The following is a 22258-nucleotide window of genomic DNA, read 5'->3' on the forward strand; positions in this document are numbered from 1 at the left end:
CTAAAAAATAATACAAATAAACTTATTTACAAAATAGAAACAGATTCACAGACAGAAAACAAACATGGTTATCAAAGGGGAATAAAGGAATGGAGGGATAAATCAGGAATATGGGATTAACAGATACATAACACTATATATAAAACAGATAAACAACAAGGATTTACTGTATACCACAGGGAATTATATTCAATATCTTGTGAAAATCTATAATGAAAAAGAATCTGAAAAAGCATATGTATATATATATATACACGTATATAAATCAGTTTGCTATATACTTGAAACTAACACAATACTGTAAATCAACTATAGTTCAACATAAAATTTAAAAAACTAAAAGCTGGAAAAAATTGCTGTTTATTAGATCTAAGTTGTTGGATTTTCATTAACTAATTGATTAATTAAAACAGTATGGAAAGACTGAAGTCCTGCTAATGATATTGTGTTAAAGAAAAAACAAAAAGCAAAGAAAAGATCTGATTTCCTTCAAATCTCATACCTTGAAAACAAGCTGTCCTTACAGTCTTCCATTTTATCATCCACAGGAACTCTGCATTTTACTGCATACACCTTAGTCTCTCAATTCCAACAAAACAAATGCATTAAAGTATCAAGTTGACGTACTTGGTTAAGCGTAAAGATGATCTTCTCTAGCAGCTTTTTCAGGAGACACAAATCTTGCATGAAAATTATAAGTCATCATCTAACTCTGCCTCTTTTTCAATTTCTTCTTTATTTACTGTACAGCTATAAAAGAGAAATTAAACTTTAGGCACTAACAAAAACTAGACTTGTCAATGTGCTTAGTCACTCAGTTGTGTCCGACTCTTTACAACCCATGGACTATAGCCCACCAGGCTCCTCTGTTCATGGAATTCTCCAGGCAAGAATATTGGAGTGGGTTGCCATGGCCTTCTCCAGGGGATCTTCCTGACCCAGAGATTGAACCCATGTGTCCTGCGTTGCAGGCAGTTTCTTTACCACTGAGCCACCAGGAAAGCCCAGACTTGTCAATATTTCTCCATAAAAAAACATTTTGGCCGTCCCTGGTGGCTCAGCGGTAAAGAATTCATCTGCCAGTGCAAGAGACATGGATTCCATCCCTGCCCAGGAAGATCCCACATGCTGCGGAGCAACTAAGCCCACAAGCCACAACTATTGAGCCTGTGCTCCAGAGCCCAGAAACTACTGAGCCCATGTGCTGCAACCAGTGAAGCCCGTGCACCCTAGAGCCCAGTGCTCAGCAACAAGAGAAGCCACCACAATGAGAAGCCCACGGGCAGCAACTAGAGAATAGCCTCCTTTGCTGCAACTAGAGAAAACCCAACACAGCAATGGGACCCAAACTGGCCAAAGAATAAATAAATAAATATTTAAACACACACACATTTCTCATCACCTCTTTTATTAGCTTGACTATCTTAAAAAAAAGTCACATTATCACAAATTTTTCCTTTTTCTTTTTCCTCATGTGAAAAACAGACCTGCTCTTAGATTTATGGTAATACAAATATGTTCAATTAGCATGAAAAAATGCTGTTGTAAACAAATCTTGGTTAAACAACAAAAAAGAGCCATCTCTCAAAAAGATCTTTTACCACTACTTCTAAATTTCTAAATTTCAGTTTCCTTCAGGGAGAGTCAAATATTATAGAGGACTATTGTCTTTGAAAATATAGTTTTAATTATATATAGCTAAGTATGCTATAGGGCTTCCCAGTGGCTCAGTGGTACAGAATCCATCTGCCAATGCAGGAGGCACAGGTTTGATCCCTGGGTCAGGAAGATTCTCCTAGAGAATGAAATGGCAACCCACTCCAGTATTCTTGCCTGGTGAATTCCATAGACAGAGGAGCATAGTGGGTTACAGTCCATGGGATCGCAAAAGAGTTGGACATGACTTAACAACTAAATAAAAACAAGTATACTATAAAATGCTTCATGGAAATTCATATGTGAAGCAAAATTCCAAATTATACATACTACTAAGTCAACTAAGCCAAAGACTTTTTAATATCTAAAGAATATAAAAATGAATGGGGTAAATCAAACAGAGGACCAATACTTTGTAAGAGAGCTGGAAAGAATAGGATTAGCAACTCTTTAAGAAACAACCCTCAGTAATAAATGCCCAACACTCATATCAACTGGAATTCCTTATGTCCATAATCTTAGGCTAACAATTCTATTTTCAATAAATTATAATTTATTGGAAACTGAGGTATGTCTACATTAACATCTGTCCCTTATCTACTCGTGCCAAAAAAGCATTTTGAAAAAGTTCTCTATGCTCTCCTCCAATTAATTTTTTTACTTGAATATATTTGATATATGACATTGTGTAAATTTAAGATGTAGAACAAAAAATAAATAAATAAATAAGATGTAGAACATGTTATTGTTTAGTTGCTAAGTCATGTCCAACTCTTTGCAACCCCATGGACTGTAGCCCACCAGACTACTCTGTCCATGGGATTCCACCAAAGTGGGTTGCCATTTTTCTTCTTCAGTAAAATGTGTTACTTTGATATATTTAATGTATTGTAATATGACTGCTAGGTTTCCCAGGTGGTGTTAGTGGTAAAGAACCTACATGCCAATGCAACCATAATAGACATGGTCTCCATTCCTGGTTCAGGAAGATCCCCTGGAGAAAGGCATGGCAACCCACTCCAATATTCTTGCCTGGAGCATCCTATGGACAGAGGAGCCTGGCAGGCTGCAGTCCATAGGGCTGCACAGAGTTGGACATGACTGAAGCGACTTAGCACATATGCAGTACGACTGCTGTTGTATTGATATTTGTCACATAAAAGTACAATATCATTGTCTCCATTACTTTCTGATTTGACCCCAGTCCACCATCTAAAAAGTTTTATCTTATGTGAATCCCTGTCTTATCACAATACCAGTTACATATAGAGTCATCAACAAAAGGATACCCCAGACCATCTAAAAATATTTCCTATAATTTAAACAATAGAGATAGGAATTCTTCACCATCTCTAGAAAAATAGCATTACTCTGCTGAGTGATTCTTGTGGGGTTTAAGATACATATAAGTAGAACTTTTCTAAATTGCTATAGTCAATTCTAGGATCCATGATTTAAGGGGAAAAAATCTGAAGTGTTTGGAGGAGTATGCAATGATTATTTTAAAATTTATAAAATGAGAACTGTTTTTAAAATTATTAATGTTAAGAGAAGCAATTAAAATTTTGAAGTATTACTGTGGATTTGTTCACTTAGCAGCTGTAAGCATGCTACAATAGGGGTAGGAAATTAAATATTATTTCCCAACCTCCCTTGCAGCTAGGATTCCATATATGATTGGTTCAAACAATTGGTTGCACTCACTTGAAACTTTTACTCAGAGCTGAGTTCCATAGGGAGAGAAGCAGGACATGAAGTATCTACTTGTGCTGATCTAAAGTGTGTTAGTGGTGGTGTTCTGGAACTGGTAACTTCATGGCTTCCTAATCCAGTGGGTGGCTTTCTGATTTAGCAGACAGCTTCTCAGTTGTTCCCAAAGCAGCAGCTTCTTTAGCAGCCTAGTCCTGTGATGCAGTTCCTAGAAGCTCAGCCTAAGTTCCATTCTTTCAGCCCTCCCAAAGATGCTGTGAGCTATCTATATACCCCTCCTACATTAATTCCATTCTGTTTGACAGCTGAAGAGGATTCAATGACCTGCAATGAACAATCTTAACCTATACAGAATTTGGTAACTAGAAGTAAGGTATAGCAAGTAAAGAGATATTAAGAATGGAACTTGCTTAGTTGAGGAGGTCAGGTTTGGGGCAGTGATATCTCATGCAAACTCAGGATAAGGTATCAGAAAATGGTAATAGAATTTCAGAATGCTAGCACATGTAGGCTCTTTCAGCAAAGTCCAACAAGACAGATGTGACTTAGGCTAAGGATGGTCAGGTCTAGAGAGATGGAAGGGAATGTAGCTTTGCTGAGAGAACTGCTATCTATCTACCAAATAAATTGATGAAGTCCCAAATCTGGAGCCCTGAAGAATTAAAAAAAGGCAACTACTGTACTACCATACTCCAGACTGAAACAATTATAAATAAAGGTTCTGAGGAAGCTGCTAAAGCTTTCACAACCTTTCCAAGAACCTTCCCTTAAGGATTTTCTGCCAAGTAATGGGAACCATCCTAAAGAAAAACATCAGAGTAAGACTGTTGTTATCCCATCCCAGCCTACAGTTCAAAACAATACTAAGTAGGTCCCATTCATTTAAGACCCAAAGGGAGAGAAAGAACATAGAAGCCAGCAAGTAAAAGATGAGGTTCTTTGTTAAAAGCAATCTGATAAGATCTTTGTGCTTTCTCATGGTAATGATTAAAGAAAACAGACCAGAGACCTACTAAGTTTTTAGGGAACTGTTTTGCCAAAAAGCAGAAGAAAACAAAACACAAATAAAAACCCTAAGCCCAAGCTGAAACAGCCTGTAACTTTCTAAAACAATTCCCAAGGCCCTAAACCCATAATAACAGGAAGAAAAGTGTGAAAGCTGTCTACTCTTCAAGAAGGGAACACTTTCTAAAGGCCACTTGTGTCCTTGAAGGTTACTGGGCAATAAGAACATCCTAGAGGGCAATGCCAAGGGCCTCTGAGGACATAAGAGTTCCTCCCAGAAAGGTGAAGCAGGGGTTGCCTGATAGAAAACCAAAGAATGTATTTATGGACAGAGCAGAGAGCTATTAGCACCTTGCTAGTTTTGCCACAGAGTATTTTTTTTTTAATTTCCATGGATGTATGACTGCTATGTGTCCTGTTTTCCTCTTTTCTAAAAGGTTGATTTTACTGCAGTTACCCTGTACCTATTTCATTATGCATATGGGGCTCAGGGGGGCAGACACGCTGCTTTTTAGTTTGCAAGTGGTGGGAACGTAAGAAACCACATTCTATCCTCATGAAGGGGACTATACTCAGATATCATACGCTTTGTGTTACAGTTATTAATGGATTCGATTTTGGTGGTTTTCTTTTGTGGGGGAAGTCAGCATTCTCTGTTTCAGAAGAATGTACACAGATATTTAGGTCACCAAAAGGCTGATTAAGTTTTCAGAGCTGCAGCTGCCCATCAAATATTCCCCTTTCCCTTCTGAAACGGAATATTTCCCTAGCTAAAGAATCCTAATTTTTAGCTGGTCTCACTTACACTGGATTTCTCAGCTTCCCTAGCAGCTAGATGGCAATATGACACAGCTCTGGCCAACGAGATGTAAATTCAAATGCTCTGGGAAAACTGAATCCAGGACGCTGACTCAGCTGGAGAAATTTCCTTTGGTTGCCCTTCGCCCACTGCTTCCAAAAGCCACTTTGGACAATGAAAATGAAATAACTTGAGAATAAAAACCATGCAACGAGGAGAGCAGAGCAGAAAGATGGGAACCTGGACACTACCTACTTACAGATTTCTTTTATGTAAAAGGCAAAAACTCTTCTTTAGTTAAACCAGCATTCTCTTTGGCTTTTCTGTTACATGTAGCAAAACCTGATCTTCAATGATAGAGCATAATGCAAAAATATTGTAAATGAAAAATGACCTTAAGGGGTAGAAAAAGCTGTTTGTTAGAAGAATTTCTAGCAGTTAGTATTGCTGAAAGTTAAAAGTTTCAGGGAAAAGTTACCAGCAAACACTGGGGAATACTATGGTATTCTCAGGAGAAGAATCATTAATATCAAAGAGACTTTTATTGAGAGAGGGGATGATAAGCATCCATAAGAGTATCTATCTTTATGAATAAGTGAAAGCAATTTATTTTAAAAGCAATGGATGGAACTTTCTCACTTAAATAGTCACTAATAATTTCATTAAATTATGGCATAGGCTGCTTAATTAAATAACTAAAGGAGAACAGGGGAAAAGAAGAGAGGTATGAAAATGATAGCAGGTATTGAGTTTGTTTCCTTCCTGGTTCTGATAGGCTTCAATCCTTAAATATCTGTGTTAAAAGATATATGTTCCCATTTAAAAAGTATCTTCCTTTATTCCACATATGCTTTAAAATATTTATTGAGCAGAGGAGAAGGAAGGGAGGCAAAAAGATGACACAGATGATGATTCAACGATTTTCTTCCAAGTTCTGGTGGACTTCAAACTTTAAATGTCTGTACAAAAGAAAAATATATGCCCTCATTTTAAAGGTATCTTCCTTTACTCTGAATATTATTTTATACATAGACATATTGAGTATTTGTTTCTTAATTATACTTAACCACAGATCACAATCTAAAAACATGTTCTCTATAATATCAATAATTGATTAGGAAGAATTATGAGTAATATTGAAAAAAATCATTTCACCATGTATATGGCTATCAAATTACATAGCTTTTGAAATGTACTAGTATATAAAGATTTTAGAGGCGTTTTCATTTTTCTATAATACAAACTGCTCTGTTTCTACACATAAAGAGAAAGTAGCACAGATATTAGTGATTTGAATATGTATTTGTAACAAAAGTAAATTTCTATTTATTCCATTTTTAAAAATTTTCTCAAACAAACAAAATTACATACGTGGCTAGATCTTTGATTCTCCACCAGGTGCTGATGGGGAAATCTGTTGTAATTTTTTTTGTTCCATCTGCTGTACAACCTAGTGAATGGAAAAAGAATGTCTTAAAAGTAAATATTATTTTCTCTGTTATGGATGACCTTTGCCAAAGGACAACAAACTAACTAAAAATTGTTTTCCAAAATGAGATATTTACATTCTAAAATTTAGGGCAACTACTATCAGCAATTATATGCCAATAAAATGGACAATTTGGAAGAAATGGACAAATTCTTAAAAAAGTACAACTTTCCAAAACTGAACCAGGAAGAAATAGAAAATCTTAACAGACCCATCACAAGCAGAGAAATTGAAACTGTAATCAGAAATCTTTCAGCAAACAAAAGCCCAGGTCCAGATAGCTTCACAGTTGAATTCTACCAAAAATTTAGAGAAGAGCTAACACCTATCCTACTCAAACTCTTCCAGAAAATTGCAGAGGAAGGTAAACTTCCAAACTCATTCTATGAGGCCACCATCACCCAAATACCAAAACCTGACAAAGATGTCACAAAAAAAGAAAACTATAGGCCAATATCACTGATGAACATAGATGCAAAAATCCTTAACAAAATTCCAGCAATCAGAATCCAACAACACATTAAAAAGATCATACACCATGACCAAGTGGGCTTTATCCCAGGGGATGCAAAGATTCTTCAATATCCACAAATCAATCAATGTAATAAACCACATTAACAAATTAAAAAATAAAAGCCATATGATCATCTCAATAGATACAGAGAAAGCCTTTGACAAAATCCAACATCCACTTATGATAAAAACTCTCCAGAAAGCAGGAATAGAAGAAACATACCTCAATATAATAAAAGCTATATATGACAAACCCATAGCAAATATTATCCTCAATAGTGAAAAACTGAAAGCATTTCCCCTAAAGTCAGGAACAAGACAAGGGTGCCCACTTTCACCACCACTATTCAACACAGTTTTGAAAGTTTTGGCCACAGCAATCAGCAGAAAAAGAAATAAAAGGAATCCAAATTGGAAAAGAAGAATAAAACTCTCACTGTTTGCAGATGACATGATCCTCTACATAGAAAACCCTAAAGACTCCACCAGAAAATTAATAGAGCTAATCAATGAATATAGCAAAGTTGCAGGATATAAAATCAACACACAGATATCCCTTGCATTCCTATACACTAATAATGAGAAAATAGAAAGAAAAATTAACGAAAAAATTCCATTCACCATTGCAATGAAAATAATAAAATACTTAGGAATATATCTACCTAAAGAAACGAAAGACTATATATAGAAAACTATAACACACTGGTGAAAGAAATCAAAGAGGACACTAATAGATGGAGAAATATACCACATTCATGGATCGGAAGAATCAGTATAGTGAAAATGAGTATACTACCCAAAGCAATCTATAGATTCAATGCAATCCCTATCAAGGTACCAACAGCATTTTTCAGAGAACTAGAACAAATAATTTCACAATTTGTATGGAAATACAAAAAAACTCGAATAGCCAAAGCAATCTTGAGAAAGAAGAATGGAACTGGAGGAATCAACCTGCCTGACTTCAGGCTCTACTACAAAGCCACAGTCATCAAGACAATATGGTACTGGCACAAAGACAGAAACATAGATCAATGGAACAAAATAGAAAGCCCAGAGATAAATCCACACACCTATGGACACCTTATCTTTGACAAAGGAGACAAGAATATACAATGGAGAAAAGACAATCTCTTTAACAAGTGGTGCTGGGAAAACTGGTCAACCACTTGTAAAAGTATGAAACTAGAACACTTTCTAACACCACACACAAAAACAAACTCAAAATGGATTAAAGATCTAAACGTAAGACCAGAAACTATAAAACTCCTAGAGGAGAACATAGGCAAAACACTCTCTGACATAAATCACAGCAGGATCCTCTATGACCCACCTCCAAGAATATTGGAAATAAAAGCAAAAATAAACAAATGGGACCTAATTAAAATTAAAAGCTTCTGCACAAAAAAGGAAACTATAAGCAAGGTGAAAAGACAGCCTTCAGAATGGGAGAAAATAATAGCAAATGAAGCAACTGACAAAGAACTAATTTCAAAAATATACAAGCAACTCCTGCAGCTCAATTCCAGAAAAATAAACGACCCAATCAAAAAATGGGCCAAAGAACTAAACAGACATTTCTCCACAGAAGACATACAGATGGCTAACAAACACATGAAAAGATGCTCAACATCACTCATTATCAGAGAAATGCAAATCGAAACCACAATGAGGTACCATTTCACACCGGTCAGAATGGCAGTTATCTAAAAGTCTACAAGCAATAAATGCTGGAGAGGGTGTGGAGAAAAGAGAACCCTCTTACACTGTTGGTGGGAATGCAAACTAGTGCAGCCACTATGGAGAACAGTGTGAAGATTCCTTAAAAAACTGGAAATTGCCTTATGACCCAGCAATCCCACTACTGGGTATACACACTGAGGAAACCAGAATTGAAAGAGACACGTGTACCCCAATGTTCATTGCAGCACTGTTTATAATAGCCAGGACATGGAAGCAACCTAGATGTCCATCAGCAGCATGGATAAGAAAGCTGTGGTACATATACACAATGGAGTATTACTCAGCCATTAAAAAGAATACATTTGAATCCTTTCTAATGAGGTGGATGAAACTGGAGCCTATTATACAGAGTGAAGTAAGCCAGAAAGAAAAACACCAATACAGTATACTAACGTATATATAGGGAATTTAGAAAGATGGTAACGATAACCCTGTATGTGAGACAGCAAAAGAGATACAGATATATAGAACAGTCTTTTGGACTCTGTGGGAGAGGAAGAGGGTGGGATGATTTAGGAGAATGGCATTGAAACATGTATAATATCATATATGAAACGAATCGCCAGTCCAGGTTCAATGCAGGAGACAGGATGCTTGGGGCTGGTGCACTGGGATGACCCAGAGGGATGGTATGGGGAGGGAGGTAGGAGGGGGTTCAGGATGGGGAATACATGTACACCCATGGCAGATTCATGTTGCTGTATGGCAAAACCAATACAATATTGTAAAGTAATTAGCCTCCAATTAAAATAAATAAATTTATATTAAAAAATATAAAACTTAGGGCAGTCAATAATGCCATTTAAAAAATAATAAAATTTAAAATATAACATCTAATTTAAATATTATAGTACAAAACAGAGGTATGTAGCAAAGACCCTAGAATCCTTTTTAATGCCACAAGCCTTTTACAAAATACCACCTGATGGTATTCCAGCTTCTGAGCCTCAAGTTGTTCATGCTGACGTTGTAGGTCTTCTTTTTGTTTCTGAAGCTCATCTGCCTTTTCCTTAAGTTTACTTTCTTGTACGGAGATAAGATTTTCATATTCCTTCAGTTCTTCCTCTGTGAAGAACTGTTGCTGGTCCAATGTCTAAAAGACAAATAAAAATGAGAAAAGAATAACCTTAGAAATAAAACAAAAAGCTCTGATTCAGCTTTCAAATTCTGCGGTTAACAAAGTACAAAAGAATATCTATTGTATTATATCTTTGGGGTAAGAAAGAAGGGGAAAAAGAAAATATATACTTATATTTATCTGGGCAAAAAGCATGACAGGAAGGAAAACTCCAGAAACTACTGAGACTGGTTATTGGTCCATGAATCAAGGTAAATTGGAAGTGGTCAAACAGGAGATGGCAAAAGAAAACATCAACATTTTAGGAATCAGTGAACTAAAATGGATTGGAATGGACAAATTTAATTCAGATGACCATTATATCTACTACTGTGGGCAAGAATCCCTTAGAAGAAATGGAGTATCCTCATAGTCAACAAAAGAGTTTGAAATGCAGTACTTGGGTGCAATCTCAAAAATGACAAGAATGATCTCTGTTTGTTTCCAAGGCAAACCATTCAATATCACAGTAATCCAAGTCTATCCTCCAAGCAGTAATGCTGAAGAAGCTGAAGTTGAATGATTCTGTGAAGACCTACAAGTCCTTCTAGAACTAACACCCAGAAAAGATGTCCTTCTCATCACAGGAGACTGGAATGCAAAAGTAGGAAGTCAAGAGATACCTGGAGTAATAGGAATATTTGGCCTTGGAGTACAAAATGAAGCAGGGCAAAGGCTAACAGAGTTTTGCCAAGAGAACTCACTGGTCATAGCAAATACCCTCTTCCAACAACACAAGAGAAGACTCTACACATGGACATTACCAGATGATCAATACCAAAATCAGATTGATTATATTCCTCAAAGCCAAAGATGGAGAAGCTCTATACAGTCAGCAAAAACAAGACTGGGAGCTGACTGTGGCTCAGATCATGAATTCCTTATTGCCAAATTCAGACTGAAATTGAAGAAAGTAGGGAAAACCACTAGACCATTCAGGTATGACCTAAATCAAATCCCTTATGATTATACAGTGGAAGTGGCAAATAGATTCAAGGGATTAGATTGCCTGAAAAACTATGGACAGAGGTTTGTGACATTGTACAGGAGGCAGGGATCAAGACCATCTCCAAAAAAAGAAATGTAAAAAGGCAAAAATGGTTGTGTAAGGAGGCCTTACAAATAGCTGAGAAAAGAAGAGGACCTACCTAAAGGCAAAGGAGAAAAGGAAAGATATACCCATTTGAATGCAGAGTTCCAAAGAACAGCAAGGAGAGGTAAGAAAGCATTCCTCAGTGATCAGTGCAAAGAAACAGATGAAAACAATAGAATGGGAAAGACTAGAAATCTCTTCAAGAAAATTAGAGATACCAAGGGAACACTTCATGCAAAGATGGGCACGATAAAGGACAGAAACTGTATGGACCTAACATAAGAAGATATTAAGACGAGGCGGCAACAATACACAAAAGAACTATACAAAAAAGATCTTCATAACCCAGATAAACACAATGGTGTGATCACTCACCTAGAGCCAGGCATCCTGAAATGCGAAGTCAAGTGGGCCTTAAGAAGCATCACTATGAACAAAGCTAGTGGAGGTGATGGAATTTCAATTGAGCTATTTCAAATCTTAAAAGAGGATGATGTTAAAGAGCCGCACTCAATATGTCAGCAAATTTGGAAAACTCAGCAGTGTCCACAGGACTGGAAAAGGTCGGTTTTCATTCCAATACCAAAGAAAGGCAATGCCAAAGAATGTTCAAATTATCACACAACTGCACTCATCTCACAGGCTAGCAAAGTAATGCTCAAAATTCTCCAAGTGAGGCTTCAACAGTATGTGAACTGTGAACTTCCAGATGTTCAAGCTAGATTTAGAAAAGGCAGAGGAACCAGAGATCAAATTGCCAACATCTGTTGGATTATTGAAAAAGCAAGAGAGTTCCATAAAAACATCTATTTCTGCTTTATTGATCATGCTAAAGCCTTTGACTGTGTGGATCACAATAAACTGTGGAAAATTCTGAAAAAGATGGAAATACCAGACCAACTTACCTGCCTCCTGAGAAATCTGTACTCAGGTCAAGAAGCAACAGTTAGAACTGGACAGGGAACAACAGATGGGTTTCAAATTGGGAAAGGATTACATAAAGGCTGTCTATTTTCACCTTGCTTATTTAACTTATATGCAGAGTACATTATGCAAAATGCCAGGCTGGATGAAGCACAAGCTGGAATCAAGATTGCCAGGAGAAATATCAATAACTTCAGATTCGCAGATGACACCAGCTTTATGGCAGAAAGTGAAGAACTAAAGAGCCTCTTGGTGAAAGTGAAAGAGGAGAGTGAAAAAGTTGGCTTAAAGCTCAACATTCAGAAAACTAAGATCATGCATCCAGTCCCATCACTTCATGGCAAGTAGATGGGGAAACAGTGGAAACAGTGGTTAACTTTATTTTTGGGGGGGCTCCAAAATAACTGCAAATGGTGACTGCAGCCATGAAATTAAAAGACACTTACTCCTTGGAAGGAAAGTTATGATCAACCTAGACAGCATATTAAAAAGCAGAGACATCACTTTGCCAATAAACGTCCGTCTAGTCAAGGCTATGGTTTTTCCAGTAGTCATGTATGGATGTCAGAGTTGGACTATAAAGAAAGCTGAGGCCTGAAGAATTGATGCTTTTGAACTGTGGTGTTGGAGAAGACTCCTGAGAGTCCCTTGGACTGCAAGGAGATACAACCAGTCAATCCTAAAGAAAATCGGTCCTGAACATTCATTGGAAGGACTGATGCTGAAGTTGAAACTCCAATACTTTGGCCACCTGATGTGAAGAACTGACTCACTGGAAAAGACCCTGATGCTGGGAAAGACTGAAGGCAGAAGGAGAAGGGGACAACAGAGGACAAGATTGTTGGATAGTATCACCAACTTGATGGACATGAGTTTGAGCAAGCTCCAGGAGTTGGTGATGAACAGGAAATCCTGGCATGCTGCAGTCCATGGGGTTGCAAAGAGTCAGATAGGACTGAGCAACTGAACTGAACTGAATGAGATTGTTTACCTACAGAATAAACAGAGAACTGGGCGGTAAGGACAAAGAAAATGTGAGAAAGAAAATCATACTTCTTTGAATAAATCTTTTTTGCACAGATGTGATTGCTGGTAATATGTCAATGTTTCACATGTTCAATAAATGAATAAAATCCATAAAGACAGAAAACTTCTCCATATTGAATACAAATAGAAACAAATAAATAATACTTTTAAGTGAACAAAATACTTCACAGAATGGGGAGGGGAAAAAAAGAACTAATCCAAGAAACTTGTGATCACAGTATTTGGACTATACGTGCTTAGGCTAAAACAATGACAAAAAATGTAAACAAATATTAAAGTCTGGTTTTTCAGAGATATTGATTAGCAATTCTGAAACTCTTTGTAAATCCTATGATTGAAGAAATAAGTAAATATTATTCCCATCAAAAACCTAACAAATATTCCCTTGGTCCTGGTAATACTACATTGAGGATCTATTTTATAAAATAAACCTGAACACAGAAAAACTTTATATAAAAATGTGTTAATAGCAGCACTATCTTTTTAAGTAACAATAAAAGACTGGAAATAACCTAAATATCTAACCCTCAGAAAACCTCCAAAGTTATTAAAACAATGCTTACCAATACTTTTGATATGATGTTGAATGATTCTTTTTTAAGCATTCTGGCAGTGGATTAGACAAGTTACTTTTCATATTACCAAAGGTAAAATAGTAATTTTACATTGGGAAACTTGGATGACACCACCTTAACCAAATAATCAAAGTTAACCTAGCCCATTATATGCTTCTTGATATGTTGCACGTAACATCACTTCAGTGATATTCCTACCAAAAGTAGGAATCATAAAGAAACAGCAGACAAATTCAGACTGAGGGTCATTCCACATAATAACTGGTCTGTACTTTTAAAAAATATCAGTTACTTCATGCAAATAGAGGGAGAAAAAGAGGGAGATAGTGACAGATTTCCTCCTCTTGGGCTCTAAAATCACTGCGGATAGTGAATGCAGCCATGAAATCGAAGATGTTTGCTTCTTGGCAGGAAAGTTATAACAAACCTAGATAGTGTGTTGAAAAGGAGAGACATTACTCCTCTGACAAAGGTCTGTATAGTCAAGGCTATGGTCTTCCCAGTGGTCACATATGGCTGTGAGAGCTGGACCATAAAGAAGGCGGAGCGCCAAAGAATTGATACCTTTGAACTGTGGTGCTGGAGGAGACTCCTGAGAATCCCTTGGACAGCAAGGAGATCAAACTAGTCAATCTTAAGAGAAATCAACCCTGAATACTCATTGGCAGGACTGATGCTGAAGCTGAAACTCCAGTATTTTGGTCATCTGATGGGAACAACTGACTCACTGGAAAAGTCCCTGATGCTTGGAAAGATTGAGGGCAGAAGGATAAGAGGATACTTGGGGATGAGATGGCTGGATGGCATCACCAATGCAATGGACATGAACTTGGGCAAACTTCAGGAGATGGTAAGGGACACAGAGGCCTGGTATGCTGCAGTCCATGGGGTTGCAAAGTCGGACACAACTGGGTGACTGAACAACTTTTTAGAAATATCAATGCTACGAGATACAAAGAGTCAGAAACTTTCAGATTCACTAGAAAGACAGTACAACTAAATCCAATGCATGATCTTGGATTTTCCTTTGTAAAGGACAATACAGGGAAAATTGACAAAAATCTCAGTAAAATCTAGAGATTAGAGAATAGTATTGTGTGTAACATTGATAATCTTACTGTGGTTATATAAGATAAATCTTTGCAGAAAAAACACCCTCAAGTATTTAAGGTTAAAGCAGCATCATGTGCAACTCTCAAAAAAAAAAAAAAAGTGTTCAGGAATTCCTTGTTTATTCTTGCAGATTTTTTTGTAAATCTGAAATTAAGTCAAAGTGAAAAAGGTATGTAATTATCTATTGATCCAGTTCACCAGAAGCACTCAAGGGAATTCATGTTCAAATAATCTGAGCATTCTTCTTCTTCACCAATGTCCAGAAATAGTTCAAATGTTAGACAAAAACTTAAAACAAAAAAGAAGCTGATTTATTTAATTTGAAACTAAGATGACCAATTGTCCCAATTTGTCTAAGACCATCCAGGTTAAAACACTGAAAAGTTACACATCCTGGGAAATTCCTCAATCCAACGCAAACCAGGACAGTTGGCCACCTTATTTCAAACTAACTAAAAAAGTAATTTTATTTTATATAGGGAAAGACAATGTTCTCTTTTCAGTCTACTTTGGTTGGTACCTGTCAACCATTCTTTTCAAGACAGGTCTGCACTCACTTATACAGTGAAAACTATGATATAAATTCAAATACCTTTGGTGGGGAGCAAATTGGCAGCTATGTTTAGAAACTAAAACCTGCTCATAAAACTTGAGAAAAGTTCTATTCCTAGGAATTAATCTTAGGGAAATCATCACAGATGCCCCAAAATGCATGAACAAATGGATAATTATCACGATGTTATTTATCAAAGCAAAAAAATAAAAAAGTCTAAACCTGGAAGAATGGCTATAAAAATTATGCTATCACACAACTGCATACTAAGCGGTCATTTTCTAAATGATGATTTTGAGACATGGCTTTGGAAACTTTTCATGAACTATCACTAAATTTTACAACACAGAATTTCACAAAGTCATTTATATAGTATAAAGCCATTTAAAACATATATAGATATGAATTTTTATATATATGTAAACTAAAAATGGTACAGGCACTATTTATACACTGTATGCTATATATATGCATAATACTAAATACACAAAAGATTTCCAAACTTGCATAATACAATGCATAATTTGTGTCTACTTCTAGATGGTACAATTACATGTAACTTCCAATTCACTCTTCAAATGTATCCATATTTTTAATTTTCAAGAATGAACATTATTTTACACTTAAGTACAATTTTAAAAAGACTTCTAATTACATGCAATGTGATTACTAGTAGAGATCAGCTGCCACAGCTTTTCAAGAAATCGAGTTCATTATTTTACAGTGACATTTTATGTGAAAAGCCAAGATGGTAAAACTATCCATGCAACATAATGGCAAATAAAAGTTAAAAGGGAATAAACTGATATAAATTTCTTGAACCATACATCCCATTTCAAGTAGGTTCTCTTACCTCCCAGCTATCCGGCTCTAAGAATTCCTTTTTTTCTGTAGCTTTTAAAAATTCCTCTAGTGTCACCAATCGGTCTTTGTTAGTATCAACCTGATTAAAGGAAAATGTATATGTAAAAGAAAATAACTCTTTCTTATTATTTAGACACTAGAAATTCTTCTAATAGATGTTGCTACATAAACATACAGCAATTAGCATTAGCCTAACATCCATAGAAACTGAGGGAAAAAAAAAAAACAACACTCAATATCATACTGGAATCAGAAAATAGATAACTTTCTCTTCTATATAATTCAAATTTGAAAATACCTGAAATCCCCAAAGATCACCAAGTTTGAGTTTGCTGATATGACTGGTTAGACTAATATTATTTTCCTTCCTCCTTGAATTATAAATTCAAAAAGAATTTATAATTCCTTTTGAAGCTAAGTGCTTGGGCAACAATCTTTCCAGCAAGAGGACTTTTTAGGCAAGAATAAAGGAGTTTAAGTTAAATGCTCACAGCATTTTTTTCCTAAAAACAAACAACTAACTAAATCAAAGATGAAGTTGACAACCTTTCTAAATCCTTTTCAGTGGCTCTTATAGACTATGGCAAATTCAGTTACTCTAATTCAATTGAACTCTATGATGGCCAAAGAAATTCATTTGTTATGTAACATGCCAGCACTCAACAGAAATCCTAGTTTACCATGAAAAGCTCAAATATCAGGTGAAAATCACTGAAGCAAAGCAGTGGGCTTGGGGAATTCCCTGGTGGTCTAGCAGTTAGGAATCCACACTTTCACTGCCAAGGGTCTGGGTTCAAGCCATGGTCAGGGAAGTAAGATCCCACAAGCTAATCACACAAGCTGTGCAGTACAGACAAAACAAAAACCGTGGGCTTAAGTTATCCTGTCTATGATAGCTCTTTCAGAGTTTTTAGCTTAATAACATGAACAAGAAATAAATATTTGTTGTTATAAACCATTAAGGCATTGAGTTTTTAATTTCTTAGCAAAAGTTAATTTTTTACTTCTAAAGAATGTTTTGAACTGTGGTGTTGGAGAAGACCTCCAACTCCTCTGCAAGGAGATCCAACCAGTCCATTCTGAAGGAGATCAGCCCTGGGATTTCTTTGGAAGGAACGATGCTAAAGCTGAAACTCCAGTACTTTGGTCACCTCATGCGAAGAGCTGACTCATTGGAAAAGACTCTGATGAGTGACTGAACTGAACTGAACTGAACTGAAAGAATGTTTTATAGCATTCTTTTATATGCAGAGCATCTTAATCTTTAAAACATTTTAAAGTAGTTACAAAATAATTTTATTTACACTAAGGGAATCTACTGACAATTATGAACCAAAAATGCAAAATACAATTATATATCTATTCTGTATATTTGTTTTCCATTTAACAATAAGATTTATTGCAAGAACTTGAATAATCCACAGAAGTAACAGGTAAACATTTCAAACATACCTCATTCATTACATGTTCCCTCATTCTAAGCCTTTCTTCCTCCATTTCTACCATATCATCCTCTTCATTTTTGGGGTCATATACTTTCTCCAACTAAAAAGAAAATTTTAAAACCAACATAAAAGAAAGGAAGATAATGGAAGGAAAAAAGAGAGAGCAAAGCCACTGAATACTTAATGAACTCATTTACCTCTTTAGTAAATAGGGCTTCTAATTCTTGTTCATCTAGGAAGCCATCACTATTGACATCTAAAGTTTAAAAGTTACAAATGCAAAAACTGATTTTAATGCCTTAGAAAATAGATAGTTAAAGTACAACTAATTACAAGTGGTTTGCAAAAATATTACTTAGATAAAGCATCAACATGCTACAGAAAAAGGTTTCTTTCTTTTTGTGAAGCCTCCAATAAGTCCAACTGATAAAAACTCACTGCTTACTCATAATTCACCATAGTTATTGTTAACCAATTTTTCCCAAAATATAAAGCAATGTACCTTAAGACTATATTTTAATATTACAGCCTAATGTCTGTTAGATGCAACCTAGCTAGTCACAGAAATGCCTTCACTTTACAGAGAAACTTGCAGTAAGTCATATAATGATTCAAAAATAAAAGCAAGTATAAAGACAGCTACTAAACTAAAATATTTTATACTGCAGACCAGTAATAAAGACTATTATACTACCCTTGAGAAAAACTCTAAATATTTACTACCAATAGGACTCAATTAGAAAAGTTTAGCAGAAACCAATTAAGACTAAAGCATCTATTATTTTTCAGACAGAAGCTATAAATATTAATATTTGTATCAACTCTGTTACCATGTAATTTGAAAAATGTCTTGGGGTCGAAGTCATTAGGATCCAATCCATCAGCCTCTTCCCACACTTCTTTAAGTTGGTCTTTGCTTCCCTGTGAATCAATTTAAAAAAAAACACACATAAGACAAACTGTAATCCATATATAGAGACTCAAATGCAAAATTGAAAAACTATAAAAAATTAACACAAGATTTTAAGAACTAATAACATGATAAAATTATATCTGGCACAAAGAAGTATCTTCATTTAATTGTGATTTTATATATATATTTTGTTTTGTTTTAACTATTAATTTATTTTTAATTGAAGGATAATTGCTTTATAAAATTGTGTTGGTTTCTGCCATACATCAACATGAATCAGCCATAGGTAAATTCACAGTCCTTACTGGATGATTAACTTTAGGATGATTTTCATGCTTTTTCTTCATTTCTGCAAATTTAGATTCTTCTTCTTTTCTCTTTTCTTCACTCAGTGTTTTTAAATATTCTCTCCTTTCATGTTCCTTCATCATTTCATACTTTTTAAATTCTTCATGCCGAGCCTTATCATAGTGTTCCAGATCACTTGTAGCCTATAAAGCAATATTTAAATTAAATAAGAAGATGTGCTTAAAAATATAAATAAAAGCTTCTTCCATATAGCATACTGTCTAACAGAAGGTAGTATAGGAGGGCTAAAACATACTCAACTTTTGTTTTAAATTCTACCCTTCTAATTTAGTCATTATTATTGTCAGAGATGGGCTTCCCAGGCGGTTCAGTGGTAAAGAATCCGTCTGCCGATGTAGGAGACGCAGGTTCATGCTCTGGGTCGGGAAGATCCCCTGGAGAAGAAAACGTCAACCCACTCCAGTATTCTTGCCTGGGAAATCCCATGGACAGAGGAGCCTGGAGGGCTACAGTCCATAGGCTCAAAAAGGAGTTGGACATGACTTAGCAACTAAACCAATCAACACTATCAGAGGTGCAGGCATTCAAAGAAGCTAGAAGTTCAAAGCTAGTTTCAACCTTAGGAAGTTCTGCATAAGCAAGTAATATATAAACTTACTTTAAAAAGAAGAAAAAGGAAGAGACTGTATCAAATCTGTACCATATAGAGAACTAGAATGGTTTCTAACAACTTAACTAAACGCAAGAATACCCAGACTAGAACATCTAGTCTGCTAACTCCATACAGTACAACACAGGAGGTCTATGAACTGCTATCTAAAATTCCTGAGGCCAGATGTGTTTCAAAACCTTCAAGATTTTAGAAAAGATATATGGCATATATGCAATATTTTGTAACACCCATGAAGAGTATAAATAGATTAGTACTTTCTTATCAAAATCTATGAGTACTCATATTAAGTAAGCTAGGAAAAAAACTATAAATAGCCTTACTAGAATTCAAGCCATGTTTCCATTTTTATAGTATGTTGGATTTTGGAATTGTTGGCAAGGGATTACAGATCTGTATGTCCACATTATTATCTGTACTACTAAGAGTTACACTATCTCCCTTTAAAGATATTCTAGAGAGTATACAAAAGTTATACTACCATTTAAGGTACAATAAAAACAATACATTTTGACAATTATTCTCACCGCTTTGATTAGCATATCTAAATCTGTAGATTCAAACTTGTTAGGATTCAGGTGGTTTAGATGATCAAATTGTTTTAGAAGAGCATGGTGGTCTATACCTGTATCTGAAAGAAAATGAGAAAACTGTAAACAATAAGTTACTAGAAGCTAGAATCATAAATTAATATAAATGATACATAAGAATAAAAATTCATATTTTATAAGAAAATTCAACATTTTAGATTAAAGGTTAATTATTTTTTTAAGAATATTGTATACATTGTTATTCTAGGCAAAGATAATATCCTTGAATCTGGAATGGAATACAATTTAATGTTATTAATGTTGACTCTCAGTGTAACTTATAGTAAAAACTTTTTTCTTCTTTTTAATTTATTTTTTATTGAAGGATAATTGCTTTATAGAATTTTGTTTTCTGTCAAACTTCAACATGAATCAGACATAGGTATACATATATCCCCTCCCTTTTGAACCTCCCTCCCGTCTCCCTTCCCATCCCACCTCTCTAGGTTGATACAGAGCCCCTGTTTGACTTTCCTGACCATACAGCAAATTCCTGTTGGCTATCTATTTTACCTATGGTAATGTAAGTTTCCATGTTACACTTTCCATACACCTCACCCTCTCCTCCCCTCTCCCCATGTCCCAAATATCCATCAACAGGGTTCTGATAAAAAAATTATGATATATCTATATAATGGAAATATATGCAGCTGCTAAAAAAAAAAAAAAAAGATGGTCTCTGCATATTAACACAGAAAGATCTCCAAAATTATTAAAGGAAAAATACACAGCACAAAATGTATATTGCGTATATCTTTTGCATAAAAAGAGAGGAAAAATGTGAACTTTTATTTGTATTTGCTTATGTATGAGTAAAGAAACTCAGGAAGGATGGTATTAGGGGGCAGTGGAAACTAATAATGTACAAAACTATCCAGGAACTTTCTTATATTCTTGTTTTAAGCCATATGAATCTATTGCCTACCTTAAAAATTACACCACCACCCCCAATCCCTATGGCTCAGCTGGTAAAGAATCCACCCGCAATGCAGGAGACTTGGGTTCGATCCCTGGGTTGGGAAGATCCCCTGGAGAAGGGAAAGGCTACCCACTCAAGTATTCTGGCCTGGAGAACTCCATGGCCGATATAGTCCATGGGTCACAAACAGTCAGAAACGACTGAGCAACTTTCACTTTCAAATTAAGCCCTTCTTCAAATTATCAGAAATTTAACTCATAAATTGTGAATCAAGGAGAAAATATTTATAACTTTTCTAAGGATGTAAGACAGTTTACTTTAGATAATGAAATCTAGCCCCTGTTTTGGAATAAAGAAAACATTGCCAAGATTAAGGAGATGGAAGTTGTCTAAATGCAAAGAAATCTCAAACCACCTTGGGCCTGGCTTCAAGGACAGAATTGCCTTGTGTGTCTGACTACATGAAGTAGGATGGTATGAGTTAATTTACCTCTCCTCAGTTTCAGGATAATGACTATTTGGTACTTGTTTTCTAAGTCTATTCACCAGCAGAGAGTTTACCCTCTACACTGAAGTGAAGTGAAGTCGCTCAGTCATGTCTGACTCTTTGCGACCCCATGGACTGTAGCCTACCAGGCTTCTCCATCCACGGGATTTTCCAGGCAAGAGTATTGGAGTGGGTTGCCATTTCCTTCCCCAGAGGATCTTCCTGACCCAGGCATCAAACCCGGTCTCCCACATTGTAGGAAGATGCTTTACCATCTGAGCCACAAGGGGTCCCCAACCTCCAGGACCTAATGCCTGATGATCTGAGGTGGAATGAGCGAATGAATGAAAGTCGCTCAGTCCTGTCCAACTCTTTACAACCCCATGGACTATACAGCCCATGGAATTCTCCAGGCCAGAATACTGGCTTGGGTAGCCTTTCATTTCTCCAGGGATCTGAGGTGGAGGCAATGTAAAATATAGTATACAGTAAATGTAATGCACTTGAATCATCCTGAAACCATCCCCACCACCACCAGTCTATGGAAAAATTGTCTTCCACGAAACTGGTCCTTGGTACCAAAAAATTGGGGAACCACTGCTCTACACAATTTCTCCAATATGATCCATTGACCAGAGGTACATGTTTAAAATGCATATTACTTATCCCCAGAATCAGCATATATAGAGGTGAGATTCAGTAATTTGTATTTTTAAACTAGCTC

At 35.9% G+C, this 22258-nt stretch overlaps 1 protein-coding gene across 2 annotated transcripts in view; it reads right to left on the reverse strand.

The window, feature by feature from the left end:
* Nucleotides 1-5988: 5988 nt before the first annotated feature.
* NUCB2 (nucleobindin 2) overlaps nucleotides 5989-22258 on the reverse strand; it is a 42113-nt gene continuing 25843 nt past the window's right edge. For both annotated transcript variants that reach the window (XM_040258288.1, XM_040258289.1), the window contains 9 exons: nucleotides 20066-20169; nucleotides 18865-19050; nucleotides 18477-18567; nucleotides 17844-17902; nucleotides 17654-17746; nucleotides 16191-16280; nucleotides 9838-10008; nucleotides 6542-6620; nucleotides 5989-6129 (listed from right to left, as the gene is read on the reverse strand). In XM_040258288.1, coding sequence (XP_040114222.1) covers nucleotides 6546-6620; nucleotides 9838-10008; nucleotides 16191-16280; nucleotides 17654-17746; nucleotides 17844-17902; nucleotides 18477-18567; nucleotides 18865-19050; nucleotides 20066-20169 — 869 coding nt within the window. In that variant the 3' untranslated portion in view covers nucleotides 5989-6129; nucleotides 6542-6545. The remainder of the gene's footprint in view (nucleotides 6130-6541; nucleotides 6621-9837; nucleotides 10009-16190; nucleotides 16281-17653; nucleotides 17747-17843; nucleotides 17903-18476; nucleotides 18568-18864; nucleotides 19051-20065; nucleotides 20170-22258) is intronic.

The sequence above is a fragment of the Oryx dammah genome, unplaced genomic scaffold (genome assembly GCF_014754425.2).
Source record: "Oryx dammah isolate SB20612 unplaced genomic scaffold, SCBI_Odam_1.1 HiC_scaffold_17, whole genome shotgun sequence".
Lineage (NCBI taxonomy): Eukaryota > Metazoa > Chordata > Mammalia > Artiodactyla > Bovidae > Oryx > Oryx dammah.